Source organism: Motacilla alba, chromosome 1A (assembly GCF_015832195.1).
Source record: "Motacilla alba alba isolate MOTALB_02 chromosome 1A, Motacilla_alba_V1.0_pri, whole genome shotgun sequence".
NCBI lineage: Eukaryota > Metazoa > Chordata > Aves > Passeriformes > Motacillidae > Motacilla > Motacilla alba.
Window position 1 is genome coordinate 46,905,730 of NC_052031.1, and position 24,033 is coordinate 46,929,762.

At 44.7% G+C, this 24,033-nt stretch overlaps 2 protein-coding genes across 3 annotated transcripts; both read left to right on the forward strand.

Moving 5' to 3' along the window:
- Window positions 1-7,424: 7,424 nt before the first annotated feature.
- Window positions 7,425-12,178, forward strand: APOLD1 (apolipoprotein L domain containing 1). Its single transcript, XM_038154856.1, has 2 exons — window positions 7,425-7,553; window positions 9,694-12,178. The coding sequence occupies exon 2, from the start codon at window positions 9,699-9,701 to the stop codon at window positions 10,437-10,439; it is 741 nt and encodes a 246-aa protein (XP_038010784.1). The 5' UTR covers window positions 7,425-7,553; window positions 9,694-9,698; the 3' UTR covers window positions 10,440-12,178.
- A 1,309-nt stretch (window positions 12,179-13,487) lies between these two features.
- DDX47 (DEAD-box helicase 47) lies at window positions 13,488-21,816 on the forward strand. 2 transcript variants are annotated; one of them, XM_038154855.1, is made up of 12 exons: window positions 13,488-13,617; window positions 14,231-14,324; window positions 15,831-16,019; window positions 16,697-16,768; window positions 17,263-17,381; window positions 17,889-17,960; window positions 18,079-18,195; window positions 18,344-18,490; window positions 18,800-18,937; window positions 20,379-20,449; window positions 20,989-21,118; window positions 21,210-21,816. In XM_038154855.1, the coding sequence occupies exons 1-12, from the start codon at window positions 13,528-13,530 to the stop codon at window positions 21,327-21,329; spliced, it is 1,359 nt and encodes a 452-aa protein (XP_038010783.1). In that variant the 5' UTR covers window positions 13,488-13,527; the 3' UTR covers window positions 21,330-21,816. The 2 variants fall into 2 exon arrangements, with proteins under 2 accessions (XP_038010783.1, XP_038010782.1); XM_038154854.1 differs by having other exon boundaries at window positions 13,513-13,698.
- The last annotated feature ends 2,217 nt before the right edge of the window (window positions 21,817-24,033 follow it).

Here is a 24,033-nt window from a genome sequence, read left to right on the forward strand (position 1 = left end):
ATCAGGATCAGGCCCAGAGAGGGGCGTTGGATACTCCCTGGGGCAGTGGGACCATGGCCACGCAGGGCTGTGGGGAACTTGAGACTGACCCTATTTCTGTGTTGCTGGGATAGGGGCTGGTGGCTCCACGGGGGCTGGAATGGCCTCCTGGGACCAGAACAGGGTTGGGAGAGCCCCAGGAAATGCTGGGCAGGAATGGCAGGCCTGGTGGTGCCCTGACAGTCCCCTCCTTGGTGAAGCAGGGACTCAAAGCTACTGGTTCAGCAGCTCTCTAGATCCAGAAAACAAGGAGCACTTTTCGCCAAGTTGCATGCAGATGTTTGTTTTCAGCCCTAGTGGAGAGGTTTCATTTATAACAAAACTCTACTGCCACGTGCACTCATCATTGACACTGGATGTACTCACCAGGTTTAGGGTCAGGATGGCCAGAAACAACAGTTAGGTAATTCCAAACTCTTCTGCCATCAAACACATAAAAATGTGGGAATGGCTTGGCTGACCTTTTGTAGGGCCCAGAGTAGTCAGTTGCATCTGAAACATCCTTTCACCTTCATTTCAGCACCCTCACAAGGAAACATCTCAAGAGCAGCCAGCTTCAGTTTCCAAAACTTCCTTCTGAAATAATAGCATTTCCATCCCATGCAACAGTCACAAACCCCAAAGAGGACAGTAGAAAGAGCAGTTTGTTCCACCTTTCAGCTGCTGTCTGGAGAAAATCCCGACCCACAGTTTTGGTTTGGGTGGCAATGTACATGTCACCCTACCAACTCCTGATGGGGACTCACATCTTTTCCCATCCCTCTCTGAACCACAACATTCACATCACTTAGGCTCTTTTATTTCCTCTGTGGCAGCTGGTCTTAAACTTCTGGCTGACTGCAGCTCTTGCAGCTCACTGGCTCCCCTTTGGTGCCCACCCTGGTCAGGCAGAGAACAACCACCTGCAACTCCTTCACTTCCTGTAGAGAAGCCAGGAAGATGGGCTGCCACCTCATATAAACAAGCTCATAATTGCTCAGAAGAGGTGGACAGGCCCTAGAGGGAGAAGAGGTTGCCCCTCTCCTACCTCTGTGTTGCTGGAGGGCAGGGATCAAAGATAATGTTCCCAGCACCTTCCTAGAGGACACTGGGATGCAGAGCCAGCAAAGGAAAGGAGTAGCTTGGCGCAGATGCCCAGCAGCTGAAATGCTGCCCTGAGCCAAGAGCAAAAAATAGCTGCTGGTATCACTGCACCTGTGAAGATGGGAAACACATGAATTCGGGCAAGCAGGCAAATTCAGAGAAGAGCTAGAGGAGGAGAAATGCTTCTGGTGGGTTGTTTTGCTGTCTTATTTTTCAGCATATGTAAGGTCTGTTATGTAAAGTGCTTAGCTGTGGGATCCGGAATACATCCGTGTCTCTTGTTCCTTTTCCAGTAATTCTTCTGGCAGTTTTGAACTGATGAACAGATTCTGAGATTTTTTTTTAAAACTACCTGCATGAAGCAATATTCTTTCCTTATTGCTGACATCTATTCAAACGAGGATTCCTATGTCAGCTGTCAAATCACTTCCATATTAATAATCTAAAAAAAAGGACACTTTGTTCCAGAAGCCTTACAAGGGAAATATTCTTGTTGGCTTACAGAAACCTTTACTTTTCCCAGAAATATAAAGAGAAAAATGCAGTATGATGTATCCTTAAACATGGGAAAGTCTCAACCATCAAAAGCCCAGAGCAAGGGAATTAAAAATCATGACCTGATCAGTTTTATAAAAGCTGTGCCAGGTCAGAGGGTAGCTTCAGGGAGCAAACATTCATCTGAAACTAAGGCCACCAACATTCACCGTTTGTTCTGCCCAGGACGCAATGAGGAAACCATTGGCTTCCTCCCTGCCTCTGTTTCCCTACATATCAGGTGAGAACAGGAACCTCCAAAGTTCATTGAAAATGCTGCAGAACAGCAAGGAAATGAATTGTCTGTAGCTCCATGTCGATAATCAGAGCTCCTGCATCCAAACTGATGTGATTTTTGAGTATACATCAGGAAATGCGTCAGGCACCATATGCTTCCCGAAATATAAAAAGTGGTGAGAAGTAGGCGGCCTGATTATCAATGCCTACTTGCAATCCACCGTGCTATGGAGGAAAAGATTCCTACTGAGGAGCAGATTTTAGGGAAAGAGGCTGCTGTTTTCTAGGCTCCCTCATGACCACTCGCTGTGGGAAGACCTGCCCACAGAATGGCTGAAGAAGGAAGAGTTCCAGGTGCAATGATTGGTGTGCACTAAAGCTAAAGGAAGAAGGATGCTCATTTTCGGACATCACTGTAAAGAGGCACAAAGTACAGCAACATTTTTGCTTTCTGAGATCCAATACTGCAAAGCCCCCTGACTGCACCAGGTTCAAGGAAGGGCTGACAGGAAGAGAACATATTCACCCCTTCTGCCCAGTTCCAGTTCTCTAAGTCGGCAGAGCTGCTTCAAGTGTGAAAACATTTTTCTAGAGCAATACCAGCTCACTACAAAATGTTGTCATTTGCTCTGAAACCAATAGCTAGATGTCTGATATGCTGCAAATATAAAATAATACCCAGCCTAGAGGGGAGCCCTAGGATACGACAAGAGATATTAAACAGAATCTGATTTTGGTATCAAGAATACAATTTCTCCTTAAAGGCAGAGTTAACAAACACTTTTCAAAGCAGGTTTGTCAAATACAGAGACTTGATTCATGATGGACATAAAGGCTATCCCAACAGCCATATATCTCCTGCTGAATATTGAGTTAAGTATGGATGCAAGCAGTGGTACCTGTACGACAAATATTTGTACAGAAGGTACAGAGGTATTTGTACAGAGGTACAGAAGGCCACACTGCATGCTCATAGCCAGATGCCCATTTCTCTTTGGATCTAGGTGAGATCCATCGGTCTTGTGCAAGTGTTCTGTTGTTCAGAAGTGTTCCCAAGTCTTGCTGATGTCAGCAGGGTCAAAAGGTAGCTGAAAAATCCATGAGGGGGACAGGCAGAGATGCACCACTGCCACACACAGTCTTCCACAACAGCATGTCCTGCTCACTGCAGGACATCAAGGCAGCATTTAAGAGACCATCTCTGGCCCAGAGCAGTGTGTGTGGGACAGGATATTTGAAACTGGAACATAAACCTAGCAAATTGTGAGACATTGAATGAGGCAGGAAAGGGATAAAGAATTGCTGTCTATAATTTGTCACTTACTATAGAGCAGGTGCTTGAAAGAGATGGACTGAAGGAGCTTTTGGGGATGACTTTTCTTGTGCTGTCTCTAGAGGGAGCTTCAGAGTGTGAATAAACTGACTGTATATGAATCTCTAAAGAGGGCTGAAATTAGGTGAGATGCATCTCTATCTGAAGTTCAAGGTGACAGTTTTTAACTTTTCCTGGACTTCTTCAGGCCTCTGTGTCTCTGTCATGTTTCTGTTGTGCCAGATGGGAGGGCTAGTCAATGTAATGACAGTAGCTTTTGAGGTTCCTAGGCAATCCCAGCCAGAATTTGACAAAGCAGTCAAGATTTCAAAGATACTGATTTCTTGAAAGTTTTACACAAATAAGTAGATTTTGTAGGTGAGAAGAATCCAGACCCCCTTCTTTAAAGAGAAATTTTGGCTCGTGAACTCAGCCATCAAGAAGTCCATTGGAAAAGAGACACGAGAAACCAGGTTACCTAGTTTCTACTTTTTACCAACACAATAGGTTTCTTTGCAGTTCTGGAAGTATGTTAACAATTCTTGGTTTTCTATAGTCCTGGAGGGGATGGGTAGCCCCACTTGCTCTGGCGTGGTGCTGCTACTGCCGCTGCTAAGAGGATGAACAGAGAAAAGGCCCCCAGCAGCGCTGGTGTCAGCAGAGCCCGCGGGTGGCTGCACTGAATTACTCAGCTGTGCCACGGCCAGCGCTGGAGGCCCACGGGCGGCGTGAGGAGCTGCTCCTCTGTGCATCAGGGTCCTGTGCCACACCGCCTGCACTGAACGTGTAATTAAAGCTGGCAAATGGCACAGTAAGCTGCTCTGTTTAAATGCATTGCAGGAATTCATTCTCCACGTCCAGATAGATACTTGATCTCTGTAAACGCTGCTAACAGTGTTTTGACAAGGCAATTTAGGATGGTATTTCTGTTACATGAATGCTTGCTCACAAAGCAGGCACAGTGTGCTTGGCTAATTTTCTGCTTAAATGGAACTAATAAGAAGTGTTCTCATCCCACAGGCTTTCCTGTTCCCCCTACCTTGCTCTGCTCTTTGCAGCTTTCTTCAAAGCCAGCTGAGGACCCACATACACTGGTGATCAGAGCCCAGAGCAGCCTGCCACATTCTGGAATGCTTTCAAAAAATTAATTTGGATCTGCTGGTAAGGTTACTAAAAGCTAACACAGCCCTTTTGTTCCAATTTGCTTTTTTTGTTTTAATTTTGGCCTACTCTAGTTTCCGCTGATTCTGATTAATATCTTGCTGTGAAAAGTTAAGATTTGTCTTTGATACAATTGAAAAAGAAAATAAAAGGGAAAAAAGACGTCTTTTAGCTCCAGGGTCCAGTAATTAAAGTTGAAAGTACCAAGCATGGCAGAAATCTCCTGTTAGAAAGATGGTATATAAGTGTAAATTTACTCAAATTTTCTCAGTGATTTTATCAAAACAACGTTAATGGAAGTGTTTATTTGAAACTCCAGCTTCAAATGTTACACACTTGCATTCAAATGTTACATCACAGTGGCTGCAAATAGCTTCAGATCAGACACTTCTGCCACATATCCCTTCTGCTGGATGGACCAGCAGCAAAAAACCTTTCTGCCAAAAATCCCCTGAAAGGAAGAGAGCTGAGGCAATAAAACATCCTTCCTTCCCTTTTCTGGTCACCTGCTCCCACTGAGTATCCTCAGGCATTTCAAGAGGATGTGGCTAGATGGGAAAGGGTGGAGCAGAGGTAGCATTTTTGGCCAGGGTCATTGTGAAACACCTGCTGTGCCCCTTCCACCATCAAGCCCAAGCACTTTGCAGGTCACCAACAAAGAGGCAGCAGTGCACAGCGGGCAGTGTGGTCACGCCTCCACCAGCTTGTAGAACCACCCAGTGAAGGTCTGACCTACTCCACACATCTGGAGATCCCTGATAAGCTAACATTCACTCCAAGCAGGCTCCTGGAACCTACTTGGTGACCCAGCAGATGTACTTACATCTGGGCAAGTGTACTAATGGCACTAGAAGCGTTTCAGTCCTTGGCAGGTGCTGAGAGAAGACACTTTCCTCCAATCCAGCTCCCATTCCCACCTACTCACCTTTGCTGGAGCTGGTCTTTCTAATTATCAGTGGGAGAGAAGACCAGCAGTCTCACCAGAATGATGTTTGTGAGAGTGTCAGCATGGACAGGAACACACAGCAAAATACTCTGGTAGGGCCACTTCCTAGGAAATAATGTTTCTTTTTATAAAATCACATTGACATCTGTAGCTCCTCATGTGAAGTCCATACTTTCTGGGTGTGCACCTTATTATAGGGGTGGATTATGGGGAAACATTCTCTTTAAATGGTGAAGGAGCCCAGGGATGATTCCTGTGAGAAACCATCCTCGGCTGAGACCAACATCTGATCTTGAGTGAAGTGCAGATCTTTTGGTGGGCATGAAAGTCTGTGAGGGAATAGTCTAAGAAAAAGGAGTTGTCTCTTCTTCACCTAATCAGGTCCTTGCCCACAGACTGAGCATTGCAGGGATTTCTAACAACGTTTTGCAGCTGAATATATTGAAAGAAGAGAACTGGGAAACGAAGGAGAGCATCCAAAACTCTGTTGTCATCTTAGGCTCATTCTAGACCCCTTTTTTCCTTTTCTTTGTTATTTCACTTTTACCAAAACTTGCTGTCCTAACAAGGACATGTCTGCAGTATCCACAAATTCTAACACAGATGAAGTCACATGAAAAAAAAGTGCCCTATTCTATTTGGGAATGTGAGAAAAGAACTCCCCATCAGCTGCAAACCCTTGCCAAGGCAGATGGGCTCCAATTCAAGCATACGCTTGCTAAAACAAAGGGAAGGGCTAAAGCACAGTTTCCTTCAGTGTCAAAGCTCACCTTCCTGTTAACGTGCAGTATGTACAAATTGTAACAGACCAGGACTGCATATTTAGGCATCTTCAAAATGTTGTTTTCTCTTTTCATGTCTGTGACAGGTTGAAATAACTCTCCCATGCTATTTATTTTTTCATTCATGTTTCATCTCCTATAGGTCCACCCCTGAAAAAAACATTTGACATACTGTTTCACACCTATTTTAACATAATTGAAAACTAAGTTGCTGTTGAAATTAATAATCCTAGCCTTCTCCTCTTCTGAGAAGCCTGCTGCTTCTCAGTCTCAGCCCCTTTTAAAGTCAGCTCCAGCAATTGTGTGGCTACACATCCCACAAATTCAACAGGAAAGCCTCACCATTCAGTGACAGCTAGATAGCTTTCAGATTAAATAGGTCAGGGGCAAAATCAGAGCTTCCCTGTCAACAAATAGTCCTGAAGAGCAAGAATCCACCAAACAAGAAACTAGATGCCCCGTCTTCAAGCACAGCTGCTCAAAAGAACTGTTCCCAGGACCACAGGTCCTGTGTCAATAAAGACCCATGTCACTTTGGAATACCACTGAGTACCAGCAAAACAGTTATTTTTCCTGACCCCACCAAAAGAATCTTTGATTAAAACTGGCCCTGGTTCAGCATGGAAGACAGCACCAGGAGTGGCACTTAGGCTGTTTCTCCCCAATACCTTCATCACTTTTTCCCTCTGGCCACATCTGTATGGCACAACTGCCAGGCAACAGCAGGCAGCAGAACAGGGAATCCAAACGATCCTTTCTTTCTGATTACTGATTGCTGGGCAGGCGCTTCAGGAAAACAAGAGGGCTGTTTCTCAACCATTGTGGTGCCTATGGTTAAGAAACAGAGTAAAACCACAGGGTGATCACTCCTTTTGCAGCATGTTTTTATGTACTGGACGGAGAAGAGGAGGGAATTCAGAGCAGTGATCTTGCTGTGGGGCTGCTTCCCTTTTATGGATTTTCCCAAAGAGCTGGGATTTTAAAAGTACACTGGCCTTGAATGGAGTAGCTGGCTGGCTGATAGCTCCCCTGGCTCTAGATGTGTAGTGGAGGGAAACTTAAGTCGTCAAACAGTTGGCAGCTCCAGCACAAAGTAAAGTCATTTGCTATTTCAGGGAAAAGGAAAGGCAACTGTTCCCTGCAGGGAATGTCTGCACTACCTCAGAGCCAGGAATAGGCTGCGATTTTTAAACTTTTTTTCCACCCTACACTTCAGGAAAAGTGAACACACAATGTTCATTTGCAGGGATCGTTTCCTGAACACGATGTGTGCTCACTGTCCCACAGGTCACTTTCCAGTGTGTCACATCCTTCTGCACAAGGGAGAACAGGAAATGGCAAACTCCCAGAATGAGGCAAAGCATTCCTATCGCAGCAATTGGTCCGCAGGAGCTATAAATTGGTCTCCTCCAGAAACAGATCAAAATTTGTCTTCTGGGAGGGTGGCTGGAAACTGAAGGTAAGTTTGAACCAGTAATTTTTTGAGTGTCTCTGAGTTCTCTATCAGGAGAGTGTTTGCAGGCTTTGGACTAATACATACCTTTGGTGTTGGGAAATTTTTCTCTGAGAGCAGGAGTTGGATTTTTTTTTTTCCTTTCTGCTGGCATTAATCAATGTCAAAAGATTTGCATCACTGCATGGCCTATGCTATATATGGAATGATTGTTCTAATAATTCAGTGAGATAGTCACTGTTATTATCTGAGACAGCTCTCAGCAACTAAATCTTCAGAACAAATTGTTAAGAGGCTGCAGGAATTGACATATTTAATGATCATCGTATTGATCTATTGTTAAGTTATTTGTGATATGATCATTGTTCATTTCAATGCTGATATCCATTGTGTTTCCAGCTTTATTTCTAATTATAGTGTAAAAATAATAGGACACAGACTCCAGTTGAGAGAAGCACTGTACTAAGTGATTCAAATAACCCAATGACCCCAAGAGAGACTTGGAGGCATTTTCTGAAGGGCATAGGGGGTGTCTTAAAGGTATAAAATGGATCAGGAGAAGCCAGAAGAAGGGGAAAAGATTGCAGTGAGAATTATTTATGAATAAACTTCTGGATGGAGAGATATGGTACAAAGTTTTCTCCTTCTGAAATATGAGGATTTTGCAGAATGAAGCCCCAAGTACCCTAGCTACATAGTCTGACTTAATGAGGAACCAGGCACCTTCAGTTCCCACAGTACAGAAGACTTAGAAGTGAAAAGGTGCCTGCAGCAATGAATAGTTTTGCTCAGCTGGCTTAGTGACAGGGTCTTTCTGCTACAGAGACCTCTTTTGGCTGTGAGGGCATTATGGGTTCCAGACAGCTTCTCAGCTCAATTGGCTGGACCTTGCTAGGTGCAGAGGCAGCACAGCTGTGTGCACAATGCAGTGTCGTGAAGCACAGAAACTCTGCTTTCCCCAGACATTCAGCTACACCACTCCTGTAAGCTCTGTTGGCTCTGTTGCCTCAGGTTCCCTGGAAGCAGGATTGAAGTTGCTGGCTTCCTTTGTAGAGCATTTTGCAGCCGTAGAGCAACCTGAAAATATTTATTGGAACATTTCTTTCTGCACTTGTGGCAATGAACAGAGACAGCAAACAGAGATTGTCTAGCACAGAAACACTGAAGATTCATCTCCTAGAAGCGAAGCCTCTCCTGCTATCTTGCCAGGGGAGGTTTTCCAGACCCAGTTTTCAAGCTTTTTCTATTCACAGGCCTCTGTATTTCCCCTGTTTCCCCATCTGCCAGGGAGTGCACACTAAATATGGGCCTGCTTTTCTAATGTGCTCTTCACAACTCTTTTAAACAAGGTTCAGAGGCTCCCTGCCACTGTAACTGGGTATTTATGACCACAGGTTGGACTAAGCACCACAGAACAATAGTTCCCATCTTTGTTCATACACTGACACCAGGTTACAATAGGGAAAAAAATCCTGCTGGGCCTTGAGTTGCTGAAGCTTAAAGAAAGGAAGGATGTTCACAATATCCATCCAAGGCATTAATAAGCTCCTCACCTCCTATATGGAAAATCCGAACATAGACTCCACTCAGCAGCTTCCCTCTATCTTTCTTTAATAGGAAATCACCCCTAAACAAAAATCTGGGATGGTGCCTTTCACCTTCTTGGAGTCTGACCTTTCTTGTGAAAGATGTCCTTCTATATTGCAGATCCTCTGAATCCCATCGGGGGATAACAGATTAGTTCTGGCAGCATTACTCTTCTGGGCTCTGAGTCACCTAATCTCGGGGGAATTTCTGTCCCCAGGGTTTCAAAAGACCTTTTGTGTCTTCACAGAGATAATGGAAACAGCACCTCTGACCCCAGTCCTTAGGATATTTCAGTCTTTGCAGCGATTAAGAAAAACATTCTAGAGTTTCTCTGTCTGAAAATTACAATGGAATACGTAATTAAATGTACACACTCATATGGGTATGTGTGTGGACGTGAGTGTGCACGTGTGTGCAGATGGAAAACCTTTCTTGTATCTGGGCTGCAGCAATAAAATTTTGGCTGGATGCCATCCCTGAAATGGTGGTCCAGGATGAGCATGTCTCACGGGGGTTTTTTGACATAAATTCCAACCCAGACTTTTCTTTTTCTGGACAGAAGCCATGGAGAGGAACGGTGCTGCCTTTCTGCCGACACCAGACCCCACGCACCATTTCCATGTCGCCCTGCTGGATCAGAGACGGCGGCTGCGTGGCCAAATTGCTCACCTCCACAAGGCAGCTCGGAAACTCAGCAAGCTCCGCAAGGGGTCCCTGATTGCCAACGTCAGCGGGAGCACCCTGACTGCTGCCGGGGCAGTCACAGCCATCCTGGGGCTGTCCCTGAGCCCGGCCACGCTGGGAGCCTCTCTGCTGGCGTCGGCCGTGGGTCTGGGCCTGGCCACGGCTGGGGGGGCCGTCAGCATCACCTCTGACCTCTCCTTAGTGCTCTGCAATTCCCGGGAGGTGAGGAAGGTGCAGGAAATTGCTATGACTTGTCGGAAACAGATGAGGGAAATACTCGGCTGCCTGGAGTTCCTTCGCCGGGGGCAGGGCCCAGGTGACCCTGCGCTGCGGCAGTCAGAGAAGAGGGCATCCATCTCACTCTACAACTCCGTCTGCTTCATGGTCTTCTGCGGCTCCCACAGCTTCCTCGTGCCAGAATACACAAAGGAGGTCACTAAAGTAAGCCAGGCTGTGCTGAAGGCCAAAATCCAGAAGCTGGCTGACAACCTCGAGACCTGCACCAGGGCAATGGATGAAGTTTGTGATCTCCTTGAGTCCAGAACAGAGCTGTCCCCATGTACAAGGAGACTCACCTTGGGTGCTAAATCCACTGCCGAGGTCCTGAGACCATCCAGCTGAAAAGGTGTTTGGCCCATATTAAAACTGGGTTTGGAGGCATTACATTGTTAACTGTGACCATTAGTACTGCTACCTGTTGTTTTACAGTCCACGATGCTGACACTGTGAGGCGGACGTTCTGCAGACCCCTTTTTCCCCAGCCATCCCCACTGCTCTGCTTCCCCAAGGCAGCAAAAAGAAGTAGGTCAGGAGGTAGATGAAATACCTGATGCTGACTGAACCTGGTTTGTAAACAGCTTATGTATCTGTGTATGGTACAAGGGCTGGAGTACCCTAAAAAAGCCAGCAGCTGCCAATTTCCAGTAGAGTACAATCCCATTACCAAGGTACATCTGGAAAGGCTGTAGAAAGAAGCAGCTCCAGATATGACAGACTGTATGGGTAGTTCACCATCCCAGGGTGAAATAGCAGGGCCAAAATTTATTAGTTTTGGAGAAACCTCTCCAGACTGAGAACTGTGATGTTTGTATTCTATTTATTTACATAGAATTATTTTAATCTAATGATATTGTATTTAAGAGTGTGTGTGTGTGTGTATATATATATATATATTTTTTTTTTTTAATGGAGGCCTCTGTTCCAAAGGAAAGCTGTTGTTTTTAGAGTAAAAGCAAGTCTGTAGCATGTGAAAGCAAGTTACCTGCTGTTTTGCTGTGAGGGAGGGCAAATCCCTGTATGAAAATGAAAGCATGACCTGAATGCTGATAGTAATAAAACAGGTGAAACACAGTTCAAACAGTGACAATAGATTTTAGGAGCTAAAACAGAGAGAAGAAGAGTGGCCCTGGGAGCAGAGTCAGCCTCAGGGCACTGGTGGAAGGAAGCAGTTCTATCTCCTGCAGCAGGAAGGGAAGGGTAGGTTGGTGCTATGTGATGGGAGCACACCTGAGAGGTGGAGGTGCCGCTCTCCATGCAGTTGAGCAGCCTGTGAGACCCACAGTGGATCACCTGTGAGGGTGGAGGCAGCAGTCATGGAAAGCTACACGTACTCCTAGCAATGCTTCCCACAGAAGGCTTCATATTAGTGAAATACGTGTGGGTATAATATTCAGGAGGGGTAGAGAGGAGTAGGATGATTTGGTGGCAGAGCCCCTACAAAACAGGAGCAAGGACTGGGACCCTGGTTCAAGTGACTGTTCTGCTAAATATGCCCTTTGTGATTTTGAGCCATCAGTACCTCAGTTCCCTGTCTAAAAACGGGGATAGTAGCACTTCCCTACCTCACCAGGATGTGTCTGGGATCACCCACTGAGAAGTGCCCAAGTATAGTGATGATGGGGATCATGTCAGTATCTGAAAGAGGTACAAGGAAGAGACCCTGAATCTAGCTTGAGGTGACTCAAAGAGTTAATGCAGAGGTAACTCCCTCCACAAGCATGCCCAAGTGGATAAGGGAAAGTTCCCTGCTCAGACACAAATGCGAATGATCAGAAAAACCTACTCTGTAATTCTGTAACACTGACCAAATTCTTAGGAAGGGCAGCACTCTGTGTCACAAAGCTTGAATCCCTGTCCTTTTTGTCTCTTCTTTTCATGATATCAACATTTGTTTTAATATGTTGTAAGAAGAATAAAAGCTCTGGTTCCCCAGAGTGGGACTCAAATGCTTTTGATACACATGCCTGTTTGCCAGAAATGAACAAGTACACTGCTGATTCGAATAAATGAATATGAAGCACTTTTGTGTCAGTGTCTCTCTGCACTCCTGGAGGTGATGTGCCTGTACACATTGTCCATCTCATCTCATTATGCACCCCTTATGAAACAGCTGATATCATATCTGCACTAAAATTCATCTGCTGGGGATGCTCTCACCCTGCCCCTGCTAAGGACTGTAACATATCCTTTATAATCTGCAGTGTCCTGTGCTGAAAAAAAAAAAAAAAATATATATATATACTACTTAGAAGCTGTATATTTATTTTATCATGCATGAATACTCCCAACAGCAGTTTAGGACAGGAGAAAACTTTCATTCAAATACATCTGTTGGCAATAGGGAATTACACAAACTGGAATTTCACCAGAATAGAATTGCTCCACCCTGCTCCCCACTAAAACAGCACCACATTATGTGGGCAAGGAGTTCAGTAAAGAATCACAAGCAGTGACTTCCTGTCACATCCCTGACTCCATTTCCTGAGGCATCCCAGTGACCCTTACGTGGGTTGATGTCTACGTGCTGGCCAGGCTTAACCTTCAGCACTAACGATAAGCAGCAAGCTGATGGTCAGGCTGCTGTAATTTTTGAAACATATGGTAACAACAAGTGTCTACACAGAGTGGGTTTGGGTCTTTTTGAGCACAGTGGGATGCAGCAGTTTCATTTTGACTCCTGCCCATGAATTGTTTCAGGTTTCCTCTTCTTTCCCTGTCACGCAGAGAGTTCGTTCGCATTTCCTCTCACTTTCCTCATTGTTCTGGGCGCAGAGGAAATGCCACGCTCAGAATCCAGGGACAGATGCTGAAGTGTATCAGCATTTCCACTGGGAGCATGCCCAGACAGACTTCCCAGAGACAGAGGGGAAAAAAAAATTCATAATTCACACTTCAAAAGTTCACACTAGCACTTATCATAAACAGGAAAACAATGTGGGACGATGACAGCTCTTTTCTCTTTTCCCATCACTAGTGCTTCAAAATATTTCATACCAACACATCCGAAGCACATGATTAGTTCTCTGTATGCATTATGGATGTAAGTTTATACATGTTCTTGCCTTTTTGTGCCTGGCCAGCTCATTTTGCCTGTTCTTTCACAGCTGTAGAGGGTGTGAACTGGGAACAGCATCGAGCACTGCCTAAGCCGTGCAGTGCTGCGTGCAGGCCTGAGGCTTGGCCGCTCGGGGTTACCGCCGGGTGGGCAGGCGGACAGGCTTTCCCACAGCCACTTCAGGGTGTCCTTGTCCCAGGAGAGGCGGCTGGAGACGCGCAGCTCCCCCTTCCCCGGGCACTCTCGGAGCTGAGGGAGAATCCTCCCGCTCCGCTCGGCTTGACTCTCCCTCCGGAACTACAAATCCCGTCGCGCCCCGGGGAGGACTACAGCTCCCAGAGTGCTCTGCGCTGCACCCGGAGGGGACGGGCTAAGATGGCGGCCGGAGAGGAGGAAGGGTCGGCGGCGGAGCCGGGGCAGGAGCCGGAGCCGGCGGCGGAGGAGCCGCGGAGCTTCAAGGACTTGGTGAGGCTGGGCCGGAGCCGCTTCTGCCGTCGGTGCTCGCTGCCCTGTCCCGAGGAGCAGCGTCCCGCTCCCCCCGCGCGGGTGAGGCCGGGGGAGCTGCCGGCCAGCCCGTGTGGCCGCGGCGCAGACACGTGCGGCGCCCCGCGGCGGCGGGGCCGGGCCCGGGCAGAGTGCGGGCACTCGGCCGCTGCCCCGCTGGGTTGGCATTGCTGCTCCCACCGCCGCTCCGCGGCCGGCCGCCGCTGTCCTCAAGTTGTCTTAACTTGACGCGGTGTATTTTGTTTTCTGTGGTCATGGGTCACCGCTGAGGTGGAGATAGATGTGTGTGGGGAGGGGAGTTCCTTGTGTAAACGAGGGTAAAACCGACCATACTCTTCCTGTGACAGTCATCTCTAACAGATTTTGAACAAATCCGATGAAGTTACTGGTGGAAGTGGGGATCGCTGTGAGCAGCCTGCCCTTTCAGAGAGTTGCACCTGGGGGCCTGGTGGGGTTTGTCTCCGCTAGGGACAAGTTGGCTCTGTTGCAGCATGTATTTAATTTAACTCTGTGGTTTAATTTAGGTCTTTTTGGTGATGTATGTTTCCCTTTTCTCTTGTCACTAATGTCACAGGGAGTGACAGATGTCCTGTGTGAAGCTTGTGACCAGTTGGGATGGAAGGTGCCAACGAAGATCCAAATTGAGGCTATTCCAGTGGCTCTCCAAGGTGAGCAGTGTACTTCTTTGATCCTGAACTGAGGACTGCTCCAGGAGCTCTGTGTGAATGAATTTTGCTGAGTGAGAAGGATCAGGGATGAGTGTGTCCCAGCTTCTTCATTGTTGAGGATCTCTGGCTAGAAGTAGGTTTCCTATTCATTCTGTGTCCTTCCCAGGTGGAGCTTGGAATACTAGCTCATCCTATAACTCTGCCTGCAGTCACAAACTTCAAGTGGGTACAAACGTTGTTCCTTGAGTGTTCACTCCTGTTGTGTAGTTATGACACTCCGTGTTAAATAGAAATCTTATTAATCATTCGAACTGCTAGTCCACATGGATCATTTTGTTCCTGAAATACTCAGGGATACACAGGAAGCTTCCAGTAGGTTTTGGACTGTGCTGCTTCTGATAGAGACCTACAGAGTGTGTTTGTTTGTGTGTGTGTGTGTGTGACTGAAAGTGAAGATGGCATGAGTGCTTCCTTAGTGTGTATCATTTGCTTTGCTGTGAGCAGGCAACTCTTTGAAATTAGATTTCTGAAATGGGTAATAAACCAAACCACAGTGACTTTCCGCAAGCATTCTAGAATTACAAAAAAATAAATTACTGAATTCAGCAGACATTTCTTCCTCTAGAAATATTATTTTCTTAAACAAAATTCCCCCAAAACACTCTCAAGGAGGAAAGGAACAGCATAGTGACAGAATGGGAACAAACTTTCAGTATCTGCTCTGTCCTAGCATTTAACTTTTGTCAGACTCTTTTGCTATACGTGTAAGAATCTCTTGGGAAAAAAAAAAAAAAAAAACAACAAAATACAGAGGTAAGACTGCATGCCTGAGAAATTGTTTCCAGTGTAAGGTGTGTTGACAGCATATTCTTCTGGGCTGCATGAGCTTAGGAGGTGATAATGGATTCTATTGATGAATTCCACCCTGTTGCCTACATTGTTTTGAGGCAAAAGACGTTCTGTCCTACCCTTCACACTGAAAAGTGGTTTAGATTACCCTGTTAATCAATGGCACAATTGTGCCTTGTGAAGTGTGGGTGTGGTAGTGCTGTTGTCCTGTAGTTTGTGTGACTGAAGTCTCAAACACCACAGTCTCTTTCCTTGTAAGCCAGTAAAAAGACAACATTTGGACTAGAATAGTGACGTAGAGTCGTTAAGCTGCAAACTGATGTCAGATTTGAGACATTATAAAGTACAATTTATTTTGAACCTAAGGTTTGTATGAAACCCTTTATATTAACAGAGATTTAACTAGAAAATTGACTATTGAGACTGTAATCATTGTATAAATAAAATCACAGTCTAAAAATGCTTCAGATAGATTCTGAAATTCTTTGGTTTGGCCCTTTGTGGTTTGGTTTTGTTTTGGTTTTTTTTTTTGCCTTCTGTGTCTGCCTTTTTTTCTGTCCTTAGGGAGTTCCTGTGTTTTGTAGCACAGTGCTTTAAAGTCTTCTTTCTCTGTTCTGGATGTATAACAGTTTTTTGCCCCCTTGCTCCTTCTCTCAGGCAGAGATGTCATTGGACTGGCAGAAACTGGCTCTGGAAAAACAGGAGCCTTTGCTTTGCCAATTCTCCAAGCCCTGCTGGAAACACCTCAGCGATTATTTGCTCTTGTGCTCACACCGACAAGGGAGCTGGCCTTCCAAATCTCCGAGCAGTTTGAAGCTCTTGGATCCTCCATCGGTGTTCAAAGCAGTAAGTAGTTTTTACGGTATTGGACCGGTTTTTCTGAAGAAATACCTGAAGTTTGTCAGCTTGAGATTGCAAAGATAAAAATAGAGGATTTGTATGAGGGGTTGAACAAAATGTGAGAAAAGCTTATGCTGCTGGAAGACAGATCTGGTATCAGCTTTGATAAAAAAAGACTGTGTGGTCTTTCCTCATGGAGTAGTCCACAGCTCTTCTGCATTCTGTGTCTGAATAGTTAAAGGGGGAAGTAGAAGAGAGTGTTCTCAATAGTGGGTTTATGTCCAGTGAAATTGCATAGAGCTCCCGCCTATGATGTAATGTAGTTTAATCTTCCTTTCAGACTGTCTGTATTGATTCTTTAGATAATCTCTCCAAAAAAGCTTTGTGGGTACTTTTAGAATTCCTAGATTTTTGCAGCTGAGTTGAACTGCGAGGAATAGATTCCACCTGTAGCTCTGCAGCTGTGAAAATAAAATACTTGTGGCCAGTAAGGAATTAATTGCATGGCTTAAGAAGCCTAGGAAGATCAGATATGCTAAAATAAAGTAAATTCTCATAAAAATAAGTATCTTTTCATTTGTACAGAATTGCTGTGGGTGGTGGGCAGTTGGAGTAAACACTACAGTGCCAGGGGAGGGCTGGTGCTGCACTGAGGGATTCACACCACTCTGTTTGTCCTGCAGCGGTTATTGTGGGTGGAATTGACACGATGTCTCAATCTCTGGCCTTAGCCAAGAAACCACATGTTATAATTGGTAAGTTGACGTGCTGGGGTTGTGGAGTGTGAATATTATCAAACTGCAGCTAGCCAAAGGAAGGAGAGTACATCCTTCATTTGTGTTTTGTCCCAAGCTCTGAGTACTGGCTTGTTAATGTTTCTAAAGTATCCACCAGTAACTTTGTTGCTACAAGCTCATTCCAAAGCATTCCTGCTAGACTTGGAGTGGTTTTGGCTTGTTTTTTCATTTTCCTCAAGTATTTGAAATGCTGGTCTCATCCTTCACAGTACAGCTTGTCTACTGTCTTTTTTTGTGTCACTTCTTTTTAGGACGTTCTTCAGAGAGTCTGACTCCATTAGTCTTATTTCAGAACACTCTCTGAAGATACTCTAGGAAAGAGTTATTCCCACAAAGCAATCTTTACTTTTCCTGGGCAAAGAATCCCATTTCTGTAATGGACAGCTGTCTTGCCTGTTTGGATCTTTTCCTGTGCTTTCATTCTGAATTTTCCCTCATTATGCTGTTGGTAGCAACCCCTGGCCGTCTAGTTGATCATCTGGAGAACACAAAGGGTTTCAACTTACGAGCTCTGAAGTTCCTAGTGATGGATGAGGCTGACCGGATTCTTAACATGGATTTTGAGACAGAGGTAGGGATCTGCCAAAAGATGAGTTTGGAATGCTGGATGAGTCCCTTTGAAATCGCTTCATATGGGCACATAGGAAACACTGAGCTGTTCTGTAGAAATGAGTGGTAAATTGTAACTAAGATTTAATAATTACACACAAGTCTGTGGTGGGATTAGAACATAGAGTTCTGCAGAGCTCTGCCAAGACAGGAGGCACTTTGTGTTGGAAATCCACTGGTGTCTCTGGAGTGCCTGATGCAGAATGTAGTTAGTGTAGAAAACAATCACACACACATTCCTGCAGAAACATTGCCTGATATTTGCACTGTTGTTGGACTTTTGGAGTTCACACTGCCTAACTGTCAACAAGATATCAGCCTACACCTTCCCTTAGAAGAGAAAAAGTTTGTTCTTACTGTATGTTTACACATGCATTAGTCTTCATGTGGATGATCTTTATATTTGTGGAAGGCTTGTGTCTTGCTTGCTCATAGTATTTAGTATTTCCATTTCCTTATTTTTTTACAGGTGGACAAGATATTAAAAGTGATTCCTCGAGACAGGAAGACATTCCTGTTTTCTGCCACCATGACCAAGAAGGTGGGAGCAGACTAATTTGTTTAGTTCTCCTTCCATCAGGCTAGCCTCTTGACTAGACTGTATTAATACAACTTTCTGACAACATCTCTGTCCAACTAAATTTCATTGATCTTACCAGGTTCAAAAACTCCAACGTGCTGCTCTGAAGAATCCTGTTAAATGTGCTGTTTCTTCCAAGTATCAGACTGTTGAAAAACTACAGCAATACTATATTTTCATCCCCTCCAAATTCAAGGTAATGGCCCTTCTGTTTCTTCTCTCTTACTGTCTTTTCTTGTTCCCACATCTGTCCAGTATCTTGTCATTTTCTGAGTCCTAGACTTAATGTTGCACATGTGATTATCTCTGGGTTTTTTTGAATTCTCTCTCTTGTTTCTTTACAGGACAGCTACCTAGTTTATATCTTGAATGAACTGGCTGGTAACTCTTTCATGATATTCTGTAGTACATGTAACAATACTCAGAGGACTGCTCTACTGCTCCGCAACCTGGGGTTCACTGCCATTCCCCTCCACGGGCAGATGAGTCAGGTATGGGCATGAGCCTTCACAATAGAGTAGGCAGGGGGCCTGGGGCTTGGGAAATGGGCTGCACCACACTGAGTCACACCTGCCTTGCAGGAGGAGTATTTCACAGCTAGTGGAGTGGACTGATCCATAGAAATTTACCTATTGTGCATGTTGCCGCTGATTCTGTAATATTTAAAAAAGAAATTAGAGAAGTGAAATTTTTGAATAGTTTCCCCCCCAGTTCTTTTGTGCCAGTATCTTATCAGGAGCATATTAACTAGAAACTACAATGAGTGTTATTCTCTCATTCCCTTTTCATCCTTTTTGCAGAATAAGCGATTGGGCTCTCTAAACAAGTTCAAGGCAAAGGCACGTTCCATTCTGCTGGCTACTGATGTTGCAAGCAGAGGTCTGGACATTCCACACGTGGATGTGGTGATAAACTTCGATATTCCTACCCATTCTAAGGTAAGCCTGTCTGTGTGCCAGCTGAGAGCTTCTGGTCACTGGGAGCGGGTGGACAAAGAAACAGAGACATCTTTTCTCTGTTCCGCTGACTGGAAGCCTAATTCGTGATTCAGTATGTTAAAAGGTGTAGTTCAGCCTCTGCTATTGAGTTGGTATCTCTGTTTGCATGGTCTCATGGCCTAGGTTGTAGAAGTGATCCTGTAAGTGAAGAGGGAAGTAAGGAATGCTCCGTGTCTTTGCATTTCTGCTCAGACTGTATGTTTTGCCTTTTTACATTAAAGGGTTTTGAAAACAATTTTAACATACTACTAGTTTCATGTAGTCATCTCTGTGTCCATGATCCAGGTCTGCCTTCATATTTTTTAAACTGTGTTTAAAAAAAAGAAAAAAAAAATTCTCTGATTATGATATTCAACAAGCATTTGGTTAAGAAAGATGTCCTTAATATGTCTCATCTTCATATCACAAAAGCACAGCAAAAGGAAAAGAAAGTAAGTTACCAACTCTCTGTATGGAAAGTATGGGGTTATCTCAGGGATGTGACTGTTTCCCAGCTTAGTTCCAGAAAGCATACCATTAACCTGCACTTCAGGAATTGCTATTGTTGCTTACAGAGATTTAAGATGCTGTGCCTTGCAAACAGAAGAAAGCATGATAGGTCTTTTGAAGGCACTCCTTTTGTAAAGGCACAAAAGTAAGGGAAAAAACGATGGGGGCAGCAGCTTGAATGGTAATATTATGGTCTTTGTGCTCTTCTCTCTCATCTAATCCATACAACAGATCCTTTCTTACAATCCTGTCTCTGCAAATCCTCCATGGAGAAGGGAGTATTTTAATTTCCATAATGTAGTATAAAAGTTGGAAAAACAGCCTGGAACCATATTGACTAAAGATGCTCAATAGATCAGACTCTTCTAAATTATCCTCAATCATCATCTCTTTCACCATGCTTACCAAGTTTAAGTCTACTTGTCAGGGAGTTTTTCTGGATGATGGAGTTTTTCTGCACTATGCAGAGCACTAGATTCCAAGACTGAAAATGCAGGCATGGGATCGCTGTGAATATTAGCTTTCCAAGAAAGTGATAGTGAGTTTTAGCTTTCCAAGGAAGTGAGAGTGAAGTCTTTGCAAAAGTCATGTATTGCAACTTTTATCCTGCAGTCTGGAATAATTGGATTTGTTATTCTCATTTAGAAAGAAGAATTCAAATGTTAAAACTGAAGTTGTGCCTCCACTTAGGCCTCTTCTCAAAATCTGATGCTGCACACCCTCCTGAGCATTTAATGCTGGCAGTATGTTCTTGACATTCTCTTTCATGTTCTTTTCACATGTTCTTTCACATGTTCTTTCCTGAAGAGAAAATATATAGGCTGATCTGCCATAAGATCTGTTCTGTCTTTGGTGAACATATATTGTTGCTTATCAAGAAAATTCTTTCCAGGATTACATTCATCGTGTTGGGAGAACAGCTCGAGCTGGGAGATCTGGCAAATCTATCACCTTTGTCACACAGTAAGTGATAAGATTTAACAGACTTATTCTTTCCAGCTGTGTTTCAGAGCAGAAAATATCTGACCTTATCCCGGGTGAGAATAAAATGCTACTTTTCATTTTGAAGTGCCAGTTGGTTTTATTCAGTTAAAGGGGAGAGAATTCAAAGCCCCAGGTGGGGAGGGAGGAAAGTCTAGAAAAATTCTAGAAGCAGGCATTCATTGAGCAGAATGGTTTATAACTGGACTATACAATATATTTATACATTTTTTAAATATATAATGCAGGTTAAGTAACTTTGGGGGTGTTTTATAAACAGTGAAGTATTTGTCTAAAAAGAAAATCTTTACCAAATACTTCTGAGCAAGGATGAGATGAGCCGGATAAATCAGAGAAGCCGTGCCAAACGGCATCATTTGGATGCAGCTGAGCTGCTTGTGAGACCATCAGCACAAACTAACAGTATCTGTGGGCTGGAGATAAGGGCTGAAGTCTGTGAGTGCTGACAGCTGGGCCCTCTCAGGAGGGCTGATGCAAGCTGGTGCCTCGTCTGTCCTCAGGTATGATGTAGAGCTGTTCCAGCGCATTGAACACCTGATTGGCAAGAAGCTGCCAGCATTCCCCATGCAAGAGGAAGAAGTTATGATGCTGACAGAGCGTGTGGCTGAGGCCCAGAGGTTTGCTCGAATGGTGGGTGCTGGCTTTTTTTTGGCTCCCCGCTGTTACAGTCTGAATTTCTTCAGGTGTCAAACTCTGGGTCAATCTGTCGATTGCATTGCAGGAGCTACGGGAGCAGGGAGAGAAGAAGCGATCTCGGAACGATGATGATGACACAGAAGAGGCTATTGGTGTCAGGAATAAGGTGGCAGGAGGGAAAAAGAAGAAAAGGAAAGCCTTCTAGTTTGGTATTTCAACAGATTTTTTTATTTTTCTCTTCATGGCTATCTAAGCTATCAAAAACAGTCTACCAAGCCATCTCCAGTGGATTTTTTTTCAGAACTACGTATGAAATTTGTCAGTCCCTGAGGAAAAAACCCACTTTTCTTCTTCACCAGCTACAGACTGAGCTTGGCCCATGTTGGTACCATGGTACCAGTTTTCCTTTCAGGGACACTGTCAGAGACCATCACCTCTGGCCTGGAAGCAGCTGTGGTCTGGCCCTGCTCATTCACTCTGAAGTGCAGTGTGAGAGCAGCTTTTGCACTGCTGCAGCTTGTTCCACTATCCAGTCTCGCTGAGTGCATCTGGAGTCAGATCTGTCAGAAGAAAGAGGAAAAAGTTAAAAAGAAGTGACTGAGTTTTCACAGCACAGCTGTGATGCCCTTGCCTTGGTGAAGGGATGTGTTACATTGAGAACTCAAAATATATTTTGCTTAATTTTAAAGCTACCTGGTTTTTCTTGTCACTGACCTGTTGTGTTTACTTTGTGTATCAGCTCTGCCAGAGGGTTTTCTTCTTGAGTCAATCCTAGCAATTCAGATGTGACATCAATGCCTTAGATTTGTCAGCTGAAGAGCGGTCCAGCACAGGGAGAACAAGCTTCAGCAGGATGGACCATTATTGCCTGGAATTCGATCCAATACCTGCTAATGATTGACACCATCAAGGATAGGTCTGGGTTTTGGGTGGGGTTTTTGTGGCCGATTCTCGTAGTACTTACAAGTGAACACAAGATGGGGGTATTTACGTGGGAAAGCAACTCACGAGCTGGGAGGTGCAGAAAAGCAGGTATCCTGGGAAGCTCTTTGTTTCCCTGGGCAGGGAATTTTGTTACTCTCAGGCAGAGTTCCATGCCAGATAAGTAGACTTTTGCAAGACTGAGATAAATGTGCTTGATACAAAACCAGAAGGTTACTACCAGTTCTCATTGACAATAAAAAATTTTCATACAGGGTGTTCCTGCTGATAGGCAGAGAAGAGTGAGAAGCTCCTGCATATATAAATTTACCGAAAACATGAGAATTTAATGTCCAGTAGAGCCATTCATAAACTGGATTTTGTGCTACATGGAAAATAATGCTCAAAATAGTCCTTTTTAGGTCTAAATGGAAAGTGGAAACTATTGCAGTAGTCAAGATGAGCACAGTGGTTATTTCACACTGTTGGCATAAATCTAGGATCCACTTGCATGCTTCTCAGAATGCTTTTACACTTTTGTTAGGGGCAGCACATTCTGCAAAGAAATGCCAGAAAACCTAGGTCTGTTTTTTCATGAGGAACTGAGATACTCTTTGGAGCAAAAAGAGTGCCAGTGTTCTCACTCTGTGTTGTAGCAGTTTACTTAAATCTCCCAAATATCTTCAAGTTTGGTAGCTCTAAAATGGTGTTGAGTCAGTGGCAGAACGTGAGTGTACAAATCTTGGGTATGTTCACTGCTAAGAGCCTTTGTGTTAAAGGAGAAAGAGTGTTTATCTTCCCTGGGTCCTAGCATAGAGGGGGGAAGGGTGAAAGCCTATAAATGAGAACATTTTACAGGGCCCTTTGGTAGCAAACCACACAGATAAGAGGAAACAGTCCTAGAATGCTCCAGAGAGAGAACAAAATGAGTGATAATATGGGTGGAGATTCAAGTGCGTGTTCCCCATGGAGCAAGGGAGCACTCCCAGCTGTCCTGCTGGGTGCTTGAACAAAATTTCTTACTCTCTGCAGGCAGGATAGGGTTGGTTCCAGTATCAGCAAAGGAAGCTTAAATCTCTCTGAGGGTCCTGGATCCCTGGAAAACCTCTGGAGTGTTATTCCCAGCTATGTAATGGACGAGATGCAGAGTCAGTCCTGAACCAATCTTGTAAAGTGATGTAAAGGGCACTCTGACTGCTGGAGGAGGTAGGGCAGAGTCATTCCTTTCAGAATTCCTTTCAGGTTGTTGGGGTCTGTAGCATCTCACTGTGTTCTTCCTATTTGGAAGCCTGCAGCAGCAGAGGGCATGTCTTGTCCCTTGACGGAGTCAAAGATTATCCCTCTTTTGCAGTAGCAGGAATATTGGTGGAGACAAATAGAGCTGCTCCTTGTGAAAGAGTACAGAGCCTCATTGAGAGGAGTGACTAGACAGCTGGCCACCTCCCTTGATTTGGAATGACAAGCTGTAGAAGCACTTGACATTAGAAAAGCAAAGGTCTCACCACACCCACATTCTCACTGGTGCCTCACCTGCCACAGGTATGTGCATTCAGTTTCAACTAAAAATATCTCAACAGGTTGGAGGGGCAGGAAATGGTTTGTTTATTGTGGCTACTCCAGGGGGGCTGGGTCAGAGGGTGTTTTTATAACTCAAGTGGAATAGGGAGTGTCTGGAGATGTATTTGGGCAAAACGGAATTTGCAGCCAGCCTAAAACAAAATCTAGCTGATCTAATGAAACATGAGGGGAAAAGAATGAAGTGAGACCTGTCTCCCTCTGAATAAATGTTCAGAAAATACCAGCACTGGTATGTGCATGGCTGCATACTTTCGTACAATAACTGCTGCCAGTGTGTTTGTTCAGTCAGGAGGGCTTTTGAGGGGCAGTTCTGAAGCACACCCCTGCACCCTCTGGAGTTTCACACAGCAGGGAGCTGAGTGGAGGATTAACCTTAGTGTGATGTAAGGTAGGACTGGGCTAACACAATT

Bases quoted from the DNA above. Each gene is read 5' to 3' on its own strand.
- APOLD1 (XM_038154856.1), top strand. From the start codon at position 9,699: ATGGAGAGGAACGGTGCTGCCTTTCTGCCGACACCAGACCCCACGCAC.
- DDX47 (XM_038154854.1), top strand. From the start codon at position 13,528: ATGGCGGCCGGAGAGGAGGAAGGGTCGGCGGCGGAGCCGGGGCAGGAG. The intron at 17,961-18,078 runs GTGGGAGCAGAC...TGATCTTACCAG, and splicing joins CTGCCACCATGACCAAGAAG to GTTCAAAAACTCCAACGTGC. The intron at 21,119-21,209 runs GTGGGTGCTGGC...ATTGCATTGCAG, and splicing joins CCCAGAGGTTTGCTCGAATG to GAGCTACGGGAGCAGGGAGA.